Raw genomic sequence first — 13,482 nt, 5'->3', positions numbered from 1 at the left:
TTGCCGCAAAGCCCCGAGGCAGGAAGAAAAGGTCTTTGTGGAGGTCACCAGCGCAGAGACCTTCTCTGGCCTCACTCCGCAAAGTAGGACCTCCTCCCCGAGCTTTTTTCTGCCTCGTCCCCTTAATTTGTTTCATTCAGAATGTTGATCACAAATTGGGATTCTCGGGTGTATTTGCTTTTGTTGGGACGTCTCTGTGCCCACGGGTGAGCTCCCTGAGTCCAGGTCCAGACCCATCTTCAGGGCTGTGTTCCCTGCACGGAGCACAGTGCTGGCACCAAGAGGCGCTCACGAAATGTTCACTGGGGGAGGGGGCACAGGAATGAAACGAGGCCTGCGGCGTGGCTGGAGCGGGGACGGGGGCGGGGGCCGACTGGAGAGGAATCATAATAGCCAGCACTTATTGAGCCTCTCTGTGCGAAGAAATATACGCTAAGCTCTGCAGACACATCCCGCTGAATCCTCACAGCCCTGTGAAGTGGTTCATGCTCTCATCCCCATATTATACGTGAGGAAATTGAGGCACAGAGAGAACATAGAACCTGCGCAATGTCACACAGCTCGGAACTGGTGGAGGCGGGGTTTGAACCAGAGTCTACACCCGGGAGCCATGTCCGTGGCATCAGGTTAAACCTCAGGGTGTACATCAGGGAGTCTCGGAGGCCCTGCTGGACTTTCGTCTGAGGGCACTTGGAAACCATGGGAGGGCATTAAACAGGCCCAAGACGCAGTCAGGACCAGTACGTACAGAGTGCGCCCCACCGCCCGCCCACCCCAGAGGATAGACGGGAGGGCAAGAGTGGAGGCAGAGGCCTGGCCAGGGCCCCAGAGGCTCCGCCCTGGATTAGGACCCATGGAGTCCAGCCTTGCAGCTGTGTGGGTGGCTGCCGCCATCACCTCAGTCTCCACGGCTCCCAAGGGGCTAACGGCAGGCAGTCAGGGGCGCGATGGCCTGACACCTACACCCCCCAACATCCTGGGAGTCTTTCCCACAGCATCACCTCTTGGGGGACCAAGGGAGGGCTCTGAAAGCCCCTTGCCACCAAAAGGAGCAGCCATTGGGTAATGGAAGGAGCCGGGCTTGGGCATCTGGGGGTCCTTGTCCTGACCGTGGTGTGGTGGGTGACGTGGGACACGCCACTCAACCCCTGTGTCTAGGGAGGGCAGTACAGCCCATGTGCCTGGCTTTTTGTGAACATTGAATGAGGAAGCCTGTGGTAAGGGCCTGTAGAGGACAGCTGTTACTGTCTATGGTCCTTTTTGAGAATCTGATCAAATATTACTGACCCTCTTCCCATGACAATGCCCTGAAGTGTCACCTACAATTCTAGGGGCACTCTGGACCCCTTCCAGCCCATCCACAGGCCAACTGGGCTTCGGGTTAAGATTCCCTAACAGAGGATATAATGGGGATGGATAATAATTTTTAAAGATATTTTTTCCAAAAATTTTTTGAATGTAGAAGTTTTAAAAGTCTGTGTAAGAGACTGGCCCTGGGGAGCTGCCTTGTGTCCCAGCCCCCCAGCAAGCACCAGGCCTCAGCTGGGTGAGTGGCAGAACCTCCCACCAGCCCCATCAGGGACCGCCCCCAGCCAAGGCCGGCAGGCCTCCTTTGTCTGGGATGGAGGGCTCGACAGAGCTGCGCTTGCTGCCGTCTCCAAAATGTTCACTTTCCGTCCTCTCCCTTCCCTTCTCTGTACCCTCCCACGCCCTTCCTCCCCGCCCAATTCCCACCTTGCTCCCAGGCGATAGAGACCCACTTGCTGAATGTCTCTCCCGGGGGGCTGACCTACATTGCTGAGTGGCGAGGGGGGATTCTGGACCACAAGATGGGGCACCTGGCCTGTTTCTCCGGGGGCATGATCGCCCTCGGCGCTGAGGATGCCAAGGAAGAAAAGAGGGCCCACTACCGAGAGCTCGCAGCCCAGATCACCAAGACGTGCCACGAATCGTACGCCCGCTCAGGTAACCCTGCAAGGGGAAGGGGCAGCAGGAAAGACTGAGGCTAGACACCAGGAAGAACTGGAAAGACCAGGAGAGTGGCAGTGAGTGAAGGGAACACACGGACTTAGGGAAGCCTCACCTTGGAGGTCACCCGGAATTTGAATGAGGGGTGCGCTATACACACACAGAGACTGTGCCCTCAGTTAGAGGGAACACGGTGCTGTGTTAGCACTTTGTGTGTGCCGGGTGTCATTCAGCACTGGACATACATCATCGCTGACCCTCACAACACAGATGAGGAAACTGAGGCTCAGAGATGACCCGGCCAAGCTCCCATGTGAGGGGCTCAGAGCAGAGGGTCCTCCAGCCCCTGAGGCAGAAACATTGGCTTCCTGAGCCTTTAGCAAATTCCTTCTCCCTGAGCCCCTACCCCTAAACGTATCTCTGCCTTTCCTCCCTGGAACGCTCCCATTCAGAGGGTCTCACCACCTCCTGGCACCACCCCATAATCACCCTCTGATCCAAGACCCCCGGAAAGCTTGAGCGCTTCTGCGCCATCCCCGCCAGCACTCACCGCAGCACTGTCAAACACTAGACTCAGAAGCCACATGAGAGAATGTGAACCCAGCTCCTCATGTTACACGCGGGGAAACTGAGTCAGCCCAGAGCGGGGACCTGGCTTAGCCAAAGCCACACCGTGTATGAGTAGCTAAGCCGGGGCCAGAACCCAGGTCTCCTGATGCCCAGCCCCATCTTGTGTGCTGCCTTTCTAAACAACACCCCTCAGAAAAAGCCCCGGGCCCCCCTGACCCCAGAAGGGGCCCACCGCTCTGAGTTGTAAACCCAGCCTTGGTTGGAGGAGAGGACCTAAGATCTGCAGTAAAAGATCCTGGCTCAAATGCCGCTCTGCCGCTCAGCAGCTGGTGGCCTCTGTTTTCTCATCTGTTCAATGGGAACAATAACACAGGTCTCCTGGGCCCCACAGGAAGTGCTTGGCCCACGCCTTCAGCCAGCAGCATGGGAGGCGTTTGTTAGCAGTCCACCGAAAACGTGTCTGTGAGCGCGCCAGTGGAATCCAGAGCTCCTGGAGCTGTTTTCAGGAAGCCAGCAATTCGCAGTGGGTCCTTAAAACCGGTCTTCAATTCCCTTCAAAGAGCTCTGCCAGCACCACAAACAAATAGGAAATCTCAGGAATAATAAAAAGCTTGCTATTTGTCGGGGACAATCAGCCCAGACCATAAAAGGCAGCCGCTTAGTAAAGCATGTTGTTACAACCAGCCCGGCTCGTCCATGGACGGCTGCAGCAATCGCTCTTGCCCTCACCCCATTAGCAGCTTGGCGAAACGGCTGTGTTCTGATGGCCAAGAGCAGCTGTGCCATCTGAGAGGATCAGAGGAGCCAGGATCTGCCTAATTCCTCTTCCATGAAGCCCTCCATGAATGAGTAGGATGTCCTGCAAAGCTCCAATATGTCTCTGAGAAAAAGCAGCCCAGGGCCTCTTGGGGTCCTGAGCCCTAATGGGAGGTGGGGGCCCACATTAGGACCAGAGCTGGGCCCTCCGCTGACCTGACAGGATATGCAGGCATTAAAGGGAGGATGATCTGACCCACATACCCTAAATTTTGGACCTAAAGAGTCAGACCCAGGGGAGAAAGAGAGAGAGGACAGCCTGGGGAAAGGGCATCAGACAGATCCAGGGTCACATCCCAGCTCGGCCACAACTTGCTGTGTTACCTTGGACAAATTACATAGCCTCTCTGATCCTCAGTTTCCACATGCGCGAGAGGCAGGTAAAAGTATCTGCCTTACCAAAACAACATTTTTTAAGGATTGCAATAAATGTGTGTAAAGCACCCAGCACAGCCCTTGAACTCCTAAATGGTGGCGGCAGTGGTGGCTATAATGGTGGTCATCCAGAAAACAGGAACAGCAGCAAACTGACCGAAACCAAACAATGACAACGAAACCCAGACCTCGTCAGGCCTTCTTTATTCAGCTCCCTCTGCCTGAATACGTGCCTTCTGGGCGAATCGTCCCTCACCTCCACCTCAGCAGTCTCCCAAACTGTCAGCCCTGGAAGGCTGGTTCTGGGACGTGTCAAAAGCAGTTCCCAGAGAAAGGGGGTCTGTGGAGAAGCATCATTGCAATATTAGCAAATTAAAGGGTCTGGTAAGTCCTGTAGACAGGAGGCTCTCACTCTGTTTAACCCACTGTTCCCCAAATGTGCTTAAAACTCCAGCCCCTTCTTGGCCGAGCACTGGTTAACACCCTGCAGGGCTAATGTCTCACCCAAACTTTTGTCTCCCCGGACTGCTGGGAAGTTCATTTGGATTCTCAGGGTCTAAACTGCAGACGTTTCGAGGCCTAAGGGCGTTGCTTTGGCCAGCCCACGCCAGCCCATCACCAGCCGGCCCCGGCCAGGGCTACCACGCCACTTCCGTCTCTCCTGGGGCACTGGGATCCTGAAGAGCAGGAGGTGGGAGGTCTGACCCAGGCCCCCTGGTTGGTCATTCCTGCAGATACCAAACTGGGGCCCGAAGCCTTCTGGTTTAACTCAGGCAGAGAGGCCGTGGCCACGCAGACGAGCGAGAGCTACTACATCCTGCGGCCCGAGGTGGTGGAGAGTTACATGTACCTGTGGCGGCAGACCCACGACCCCATCTACAGGGAGTGGGGCTGGGAAGTGGTGACGGTGAGTGGCGGGGCGCAGGGGGAGGGTGGTGAACCGGTGGCAGGTGCCCTTGAGAATTCACAGTCAGGGTCTAAACCCAAGAGGAAGGGCAAGCCAGGCTGGCATCTGGCTAAAGTTGAGAGTGCAAAGGGTCAAGGTTTGGCTGCAGAGCCAAGAGTCCCCAGCCGGCCAGGAGCAGGCCAGGAACTCGTGAAGAGTGTTCTGAGTGCCCAATAATGTCAGCAAACCGAGAGGGGCGAATGCAGGGCATCAGTCAGAGGTGGCCCAGCACACGCGTGGTCACTGCTCTCCGACGCTGAGGCCTGGACAGGTGACTTTAGATTTCTCCTCTCAAACGGGAACGGGCTGCCAGCTCACCTCCCTCCTCTCCCCGAAGCTAGCCCAGCCCTGGGCAGCCCCCTCTCTGGGCTCTGCTCCCCCAATCCCCTTCCTTCTTTGGGGCAGGTATCAAAGGCAGGGGTGGGGATTCCAGAAGGTTCTTGGATGGATGCCAAGCTTTCTCTGCTGTTCTCCCCCGGGCCCACTGCTCTCGGAGGCACAGACTTGGTGGGGAGAGCCATACTCCCAGAGCACGTGCTCAGCTGGGGCGTGGGCCCTGCTCAGGCTCCCTGACATGCTTCATTGGCCAGAATCCCTCTGCTTTCCTGAAGACCCTGGTTCTTGACCTTTGAAAGCCAAGTGTTTTGTGCTCCTGGGCCCCACCCACAGACCCTCAGTGGGTACAACTTGCATTTCTGTACAAAAGGCAGGCACAGCCTCTGGCCCAGGGACTACATCTCTACAGGGAATCCCTGGGGCGTGCCAAGTCCAGTCCCCAAATCCCAGCCCGCAAACATCACCAGCCCCTTCCCTGACCTCTGTCCACCACTGTGGGCGAGTCTGTCAGGTCAGTCTAGTTCCCTGAGAGGCAGAGACGCTTCCTCTAAGTTCACACCAGGTGAAGCGCTCAGGCCGGGCAGGGACTAAGTTCTCCGCGTGGGCCCAGGGAGCGTGGTGACGGCAGGAATTCGGCCTGCTGCCCCCACCAACGCTGGGGTCCCCAGCCAAGGGGTGGGAGGGCCTGCCTGTTCGAGAGCTGGGCAGGCGTGAATCTTGGGGGGGGCGCCTCTCCTCTCCCCACACCATGGCTGCCTTCCTTTCCTTCAGGCCTTGGAGAAATACTGTCGGACGGAAGCCGGGTTCTCTGGGATCCAAGACGTGTACAGTAAGGTTCCCGACCACGACAACAAGCAGCAGACTTTCTTTCTGGCGGAGACACTAAAGTGAGTTGGGGGTCGGCTGGCATTCTTCCCAGAGGGCAACGCGGGCTTTTCTTAGGGAAGGGGGAGGGGCAGAGGGGAGGGGCAGGGGGCAGCAGTCCCTTCCTTCACCATCAGTCAAGTTCTGCTGTCCCAGGAGGGGGGCCCAAGAGGGACGGAGGCTTGGGACCCAGGGGCGGGCTTGGGCCAGGCCAGTTTCTCCACGCAGAGTGAGGCCGGGCTGGACTCCACCCCCCTAAGCATTAGCTATGTGAGAAGTCAACTTCTTTAACCTGTCTCCTCAAGTTACTTAAGTTCTCTGAAACTGTGCCCTTCTGTAAAATGGGCAGAGTAATAGCCATGATGGTGTCAAGCCCGGTCACTGCTGCAGTTGTGCTGCTGCGCTGTTCCCCTCCTTTCCTGGGGGGAACGTTGGCCTCCTCGTTTCCGCGCTGTTCCCTAAAGCAGTCCCCTTGTGCTTTAGCTCTTTAGGATGGATTGGATGGTCTGTTCCTTCCATTAAAATCCCCCATGGCTTGGAAACCTGCAGTTCTGGAGTCACGACTCCCTGTGCATTTTAGCGCCCGGACATCTGCTTGAGTGTCGAGTCTCCTGGTACATAAGGAAGCAGGCCAAGTCCTGGGGTAGCCCTCAGGCCTCCCTGCAAAAAAAAAAGAGAGACTCTAGGCCACACAGGGTCCTCAGAGGGCCAGGTGGGGAAAGCACCTGAGGGAAGCTGGTTGGGGCAGAGGTACAGAGCGGGGGCTGGGGCAGCGCCAGGATGAACCGGCTCTGTCTGACCTAAAGCTCAGTGCTCCCCTCGACGTCCACAGCTCCTTCCTGGCGACGAGCCCTCCGGGCAGATTTGGGGTCTCCGACCTCCCTGCGCCCTTGGGCACAGGCCAGTCACAGAGGCCCCTGAGATTCCTTCCCAGTGGGTGCCCCCTTCCCCAGAGCGCTGACAGGCTGTGTCTTGCTCCCCTCCCTGCCGGGGCACAGGTATCTCTATCTTCTGTTCTCTGAAGATGACATGCTCTCGCTGGAAGACTGGGTGTTCAACACGGAGGCCCACCCGCTCCCCGTGAGCCACCCGGACAGCTCTGGCAGGGGCGGGGCCTGACTCCCACCACCCGTCGCCTTGTGCTCCAGGACCACCTTTACGGGATCTGGGGCTGTTCTCAGACGGATTGGAGATGTGGGCCCCTGCCTGGCGGACCCGGCAGATGTGTTGGACGAGCAACTTCTTTTCCTCTGTGAGGAGACAGGACTCGGAGACACAGCGATGTCACACCAGGCCCAGACATTCCTTTCCACAGAGAATGTCTATGAAACCTGCTCACTTGCCACTCCAGGGCCAAAGCACCGGAGGTTTGCAATGCAGCCTCGTGTATTTGATTCACGTCCTTTCGTTTTGGAGGGTTTTTGGTTTTTGCTTGATTTTGCCTTTTCTCTACAGTTGTGTTTTCTCACAGATTTTAAATATAGTTTTCAAAATCATGTGCTTTCAAAAATGGTGTCCTCCAATAAACTAAACCTTAAAGTGTTTGCACACATAAAATCTTGACCCCATTTTCTATAGTTTGAATTCCTTTTGCCCAACGTTTACTCTATGTCCAATTATGTGTCATTTTCCTTATAATTTGAGGAGGGGTTTCCCTTTGATTTGGGCCTAAGTGTTACGAATCACTAGTGCTGTTTTCAGTATTGTAATGGAAAAATCTGTAAAGTTACAATAAAGGAGTTTATTGAATAAGAAATACAATTGGGTTCATCGCACATCAGTGACTCCTGGGGAGACCATTGCAATGCTATCATCAGAAAGAATAATCAACCAGCAGTTGATTTAAGGTATAAAGATGCCAACTTCTATTACCTTCCCTTGAACTGGTCCTAATATATTCAGGAAGGGTGAGGGCAACCCTTTAAATGAAGTTGGTTATTTATACTTACATCAAGGCTTGGAAGAGGCCCAGAGAGGAGCAGCAACTTGCCTGAGGTCCCACAGCCAGTAAAGGCAGAGGTGAAACCCCTAGGGTTTGCTCACCACCCCAGTCCAGGGTTCATCTATCCCATCATTCAGCAGATACTTGGTGAGTGCCTGCAGGGGACCAGACGTGGGGACACAGCTGTGAGTGGGACAGTCATAAGCCCTGCCCTCAGGGAGCATACAGCCAAGCAGGGACACACAGACCATGAAGGAGAATGACTGCAAGTTACGTGAAGTGCTCCAAAGGAGACAAGCAGGCTGAGGCACTAATGTCTGGACCTGCCTTCGAGGGTCAAGGAGAGCCTCTCTGAGCAGATGACCTTCAAGCTGAGAGCTGGAAGGTAAGCCTATCCCACAGATCCACTCTCCTCCTGACCGTCACCCCTGGGAGGAGGCCGTTCTGCAGGGCAAGGAGGTCAGGCCCCAACACTGAGGAGAGAGCTTCCCCTCCCTCACCCTCACCCCTCTGCAGCGTGTCCACACAGCTGACTTCACAGGACAATACCGAGTCCTTCCCCAGGCTCAGCCACTTCATGTTGGCTGTTAGTGAACTTGAGTAGCCCCTGGGGTGTTGGGGCCCTGGGCCAGGTGACCTGGCTTTAAACCCTCACTGTGGGAACCTGGGCAGGTCACCTGTCTCCCTGAGCCGCTCTTTTCCATCAGGCAGAGAGCAGACCCTCCACCTCACAAGGTTCTCCTAAGTGGGATGCCGCTGGTGCCCTGGAGCTGTGGGAAGTGCTGCTTCCTTGTTCTGGAGACTCAGATGCTTCCGGCATGTTCTTAAGCAGTAGTTAGAGCTACAGGGAAGCTGTGGCTATAGCAGGATCCCGCGCATTTGGTAAATAAGTTGCTGCCTGAACCCAGAAAATCACTTCACTCTTGACAGGCACCAAGATAGTATGGCTCCAGTGACCTGCTAGGGCCCATTTTTTAAAAAGCAAAACACAAAATTGATTACACAGATATTATAGAAAGGTTAGAAAGCTTATCTTTATGACAAGCTGAAAGAAAAATCATTCACCTTCCTACCCTCCAGAATAAATACTGTTACATTTTCTTCTAGATATTTCTCTATGAAGGGACAGAGTATATTCTGCAAACATGGTGTCAACTGTGGCATCCTGTTTTGTTATAATCTGCTCTGCACCAAATGCTATATTATGAACATCTTTCCACGTCAACATACATTTATCTCATTGCTGTACCTGGTGGGTAGTGTTCCATCATGGGCTGTATCACACTTTCTGGATCTGAGCCCCAATTGTTGGGCATTTGGGTTTGTGTCAGTTTAGATTTTTAGCTACAAACAATAGAAACCAACTCTAACTTAAGCAAAAAAAAAGAATTAAAATGCCTTGGAGTGGCTCATGGAATCTCAGGAGAGTGAACAGCCAGACATCAAGAAGGACTAGGCAGGGCTTCCCTGGTGGCACAGTGGTTGAGAGTCCGCCTGCCGATGCAGGGGACACGGGTTCGTGCCCCGGTCCGGGAGGATCCCACATGCCGCGAAGCGGCTGGGCCCGTGAGCCATGGCCGCTGAGCCTGTGCGTCCGGAGCCTGTGCTCTGCAACGGGAGAGGCCACAACAGTGAGAGGCCCACGTACCACAAAAAAAAACCAAAAAGAAAACAAACAAACAAAAAAAACAAACAAGGAAGGACGAGGAAGAGGATTTGATTTGGCCATGGATCCAGTTTGCAAGAACCAGGAGGCAGCCTCCCCAAGCACCACCACCAGGACGGGTGAATCCAGATGTTCGCTCCAGATGCTACTGTGTCTCTTTTCAAGGACCTGAGCTTCCAAATGGTCTGGCCTGGGTCACGTGCCTCCAGCCAAAGGGAGGGCGAGGCGTCTTGACTGACAGGCCCACCGAGACCCCATGTAATGGGCAAAAGGCTGTTCCCTGGAGAAAAAAATGAGGCTTGCTACCAAAATAACAGACCTGCCTGCTGGCAGAGCAAAAACAGCAGGACTGTTCGCAGGCGTGACTTTAATTTTTTTCAGCATTATAAGAGAGTTATGAAGGCATACTGGACCCGTTCCATTTTCCCCGGTCCAACTCCTTGGAGTCAGTCCCTGGAATGTCTCTCCAGGGCAGAGCCACTTAGCAGTTCCCCAAGACCCCAGGCTTCCCCGCTGGGCCTGTGTCGCTGTCCCCGCTCCTCCCCACAGCATTCTTGTCTTCTGCGTTATCGCTGGGAGCAAGCTGTAAAAATGAATATTTTAAAATTCATCCTCCAGGAAAGCCCTTGCAGGTGGCGAAATACCATCCTTTGGGCAACTTAACTCCATTCCGGGGATAAAAATAAGTAAGACCCAAGGCAGACTGAGAGGAGAGAGGAATTAAGGGATGAGTCATCCTCAGTGAAGGAGGCTCAGGAACCATTCCCAGAGCAGACCCCTCCATCCCCAGCCGGGGTGGGGTGGGGTGGGGAGGCCAGCGTGCTGCCGGTCTCACTTTAAGCCTCGTCTTTGCCTTTGCTGCAGATGGAACCACCTTTTTCACCTGTTTTCTTCATGGATGGGCTTGATGCTGGTTCCTTCCCAGAAAGCTTCACTAGCACCTGGCTTTAGGCACTGGGGCCTGCGGGGCATCACGTCCCTGGGAAGGGGGGGGACACAGCCCTTTGCAAGACGCCTCCCTTTAAAGGACTGTGTGTTTGTTCAGACTGGCTTTATACACTGCATTGTGTCTTTGGCAATTTGCAAAGTTCAAAAGCCAAACGCGTTGGTAAGAAAGGCAAAAATAGAAAATCTGTTTTTAAAGGCAGCATCCCTGAGACCCAGGATGTGAGTCTTAGTTCTGTTCTCTTTACTTTGGAGAGGTGACCCCATCATGGTTTAAGCAGGTGCTAGCTGTAGGGAACGGCCCAGCTCCTCCATAGGGAGCTAGCCTTGGAAGCATGCTGACTGATCACGTGGCACAGAGATGCTCAGCCCTCTGACTCATGCTTAATCACACACTACTGGGGGGACAGGTTGCAGATGCTATTTTTTGTATCTAAAAATATCTGATTGGTTTCCTATATTTGGGACAATATTTTGATCCCACTCAGCCTGTCTCTTAAGTCAGAGCTTCTCAAACTTGAATGTGCACCTGAATCACCTGGGGGTCTTATTAAAACGCAGGTTCTTATTCAGTGGGTCTGGCATGGAGTGTTTCTAACAAGCTCCCAGGAGATGCTGCTGCTGCCGGTCCTTGAACCACACTTTGAGTAGCACGGCCTCAATGAATGGCCAGTCCTTTAGTTTCTGCCCTTTAAGTGCATCCCTGGAGTTGTAGCTTCTCCAGAAAAAAGTAGAAGGGCTTGGGTGCTGGGATGGCATCTATCGGTACCTTGGCTACAGAGGGACCTACCTCAGAACAGGTGTCTATCGCCTACGCCAGTGGTTCCCGCTCCTCCAGGACAGTCAAGATAAGACAGGAGCAGGCCCACTGGGGGCTTAGAACAATGCTGCCCAGTAGAACGTTCTGTGATGATGGAAATGTTCAAAAGGGTGAGCATTTGAACTGCTGTCCAAAAGGGTGGCCACACGTGGATACTGAGCACTTAAAATGTGGCAAATGCAACTGAAGAACTAAATTTTTAATTTTATTTCATTTTAATTAAATTTAAATAGCCACGTGTGTGGTTACCGGCCACCATTTGGACAGTGCAGCCTTAGAGCTCAGAGAGCCAGTCCTCTGCTGGCTGACTCCCTGCCCCACTGGAGCCTCCACCACCTGCATCGTTACAGAAAGAATCTTAGCACAAAAGATATTGTTTGGGGGCTTCCCTGGTGGCGCAGTGGTTGGGAGTCTGCCTGCCAATGCAGGGGGCACGGGTTCGTGCCCCGGCATGGGAAGATCCCACATGCTGCGGAGCGGCTGGGCCCGTGAGCCATGGCTGCTGGGCCTGCATGTCCGGAGCCTGTGCTCCGCAACGGGAGAGGCCGTGGCAGTGGGAGGCCCGCGTACCGCAAAAAAAAAAAAAAAAAAAAAACACATATTGTTTGGGGACCGGATGATTCCCTTGAACATACGTGGTTATTTTTATATGCATTCCAGCCTCTGTTTTCTGCAAAAGCCCCTGGTTTTTGCTTTGTTTTGTGTTTTTTCTCACTCACTGTTTATCTGCAGATTGGTGTGCATTCGGTCAGGTTGAAGATAAGAAAGGCAGAATGGCAAGCCAGGAGAGGAGGAACACAGGCCAAAACCGAATGGACCTGGGTTCAGCTCCACCCTGCCCTTTCTCTGGGCTGTGTGACCTTGCGCAAGCCCCTTAACCTCCCTGAGCCTCTGCTTTTCCATCTGTGGAAAGGGAGGGTGGTTTCCTTAGTGTAGGAACTCAATACATATAGTGATGATTGTTATTGTTATTATGTGAACACTCTTCTTAAACTATAAACCGTGCGTAAATGTGAGGCAAAACACTGCTGTCAAAAATTATTATTATTTTTTTAACAAAATGTTATGAAACTTGGAGGAAACCGCATCAACCAGGCCCAAGAGACAGACCAAACTCTCAAAGCAATAAATCTGAACATTTTCTGTTTTTCGCATAGAACAAGCACATTGCCGTTAGCCCTGAATCTGGAAAATAGGGAAATTGGGATGAAGATTTATAGGCTGTCCAAGGGCTTCCAGGGGCCAGCCTGCTTGTGAAGGATGCTCAGGCGAGGGTGGAGGGCTGGAGAAGATGCTGAGAGCTTGCCCAGGACGCTGGCAGAGTGGGGTCTCTGCTTTGGAGGGTGTTTGAGGTCCTTTCCATCTTTCCTCTTCATGGAGACCCTGAATCCTTCCTACAACTTTGGAAGGGAGGCAAGGCCGGCAGCTATTTACGGAGGAGGAAGCTGATTTGATTAGTCCACCTCTCGTCCCACGGAGAGAGTGGGGAGACAGGCCAGAGCTGCTTATCACCCTCCACGTGGGGACGTCCCCAATCTGGGGGCTAAGATGAGAGCATGCCGAGTAGAGGGAAAGGTTTCTCACACACACACACACACACACACACACACTCACATACACACATACGTACGCATGCATTCGCATGCACACACACACACTCGCACACATGTACACCCTCACATGCACACACCCACTCACACATTCACACATATACACATGCACAAACACCCAATCACACCCACTCACATGCACACACATACACACACACACAAACACACCCCTTGACTTCCCTCTCCTAAGCCTTAGGATTTATTGGCCAACCTGGCAGTCATCAGGGGTTGGCTGTCTCCCGGTGGGGGTGTGTGTGTGTGTGGGGGGGGAGATGACCCAGATAGTCCCAGCTCCATCAGGAGCCCCTCACCGCCAGTCCCCTGAGACCTGGAAGGTTGGGGGGGAGGTGCGGATTCTGCACTGGCCCACAGAATGATTCACAACTGGACAGTCATTAGATCCGTGGCTCCCAGAGTGTGGAACTGGGTCGCAGCACCAGCAGCACCTGGCAGCTTGTTAGAAATGCACATTCTCAGGCCCCACCCCAGACCCACTGAATCAGCAGCTCTGGGGGCGCCCAGCAGCCTGTTTGTAATAAGCCCTCTGGTGACTCTCACTCAGGCAGAGGTGGGAGAACCAATGCTGGCTGACCTCCAAGGCCACCCGACACCCCAGAGCAAAAC

General features: G+C 53.9%; 1 protein-coding gene across 3 annotated transcripts in view; it reads left to right on the top strand.

The window, feature by feature from the left end:
- MAN1C1 (mannosidase alpha class 1C member 1) overlaps positions 1–7,631 on the top strand; it is a 131,770-nt gene extending 124,139 nt beyond the window's left edge. For 2 of the 3 annotated variants that reach the window (XM_004266670.3, XM_049695624.1), the window contains exons 9-12: positions 1,746–1,965; positions 4,464–4,636; positions 5,783–5,898; positions 6,874–7,631. In XM_004266670.3, the coding sequence (XP_004266718.1) occupies positions 1,746–1,965; positions 4,464–4,636; positions 5,783–5,898; positions 6,874–6,994 (630 nt within the window). In that variant the 3' untranslated portion in view covers positions 6,995–7,631. The remainder of the gene's footprint in view (positions 1–1,745; positions 1,966–4,463; positions 4,637–5,782; positions 5,899–6,873) is intronic. The other variant, XR_004481678.2, reaches the window with a different exon arrangement.
- Positions 7,632–13,482: the final 5,851 nt, after the last annotated feature.

This window comes from Orcinus orca, chromosome 1 (genome assembly GCF_937001465.1).
Source record: "Orcinus orca chromosome 1, mOrcOrc1.1, whole genome shotgun sequence".
Classification (NCBI taxonomy): domain Eukaryota; kingdom Metazoa; phylum Chordata; class Mammalia; order Artiodactyla; family Delphinidae; genus Orcinus; species Orcinus orca.
The sequence above is the reverse complement of the archived record's forward strand: the minus strand, read 5'-3'. Positions and strand labels throughout refer to the sequence as shown.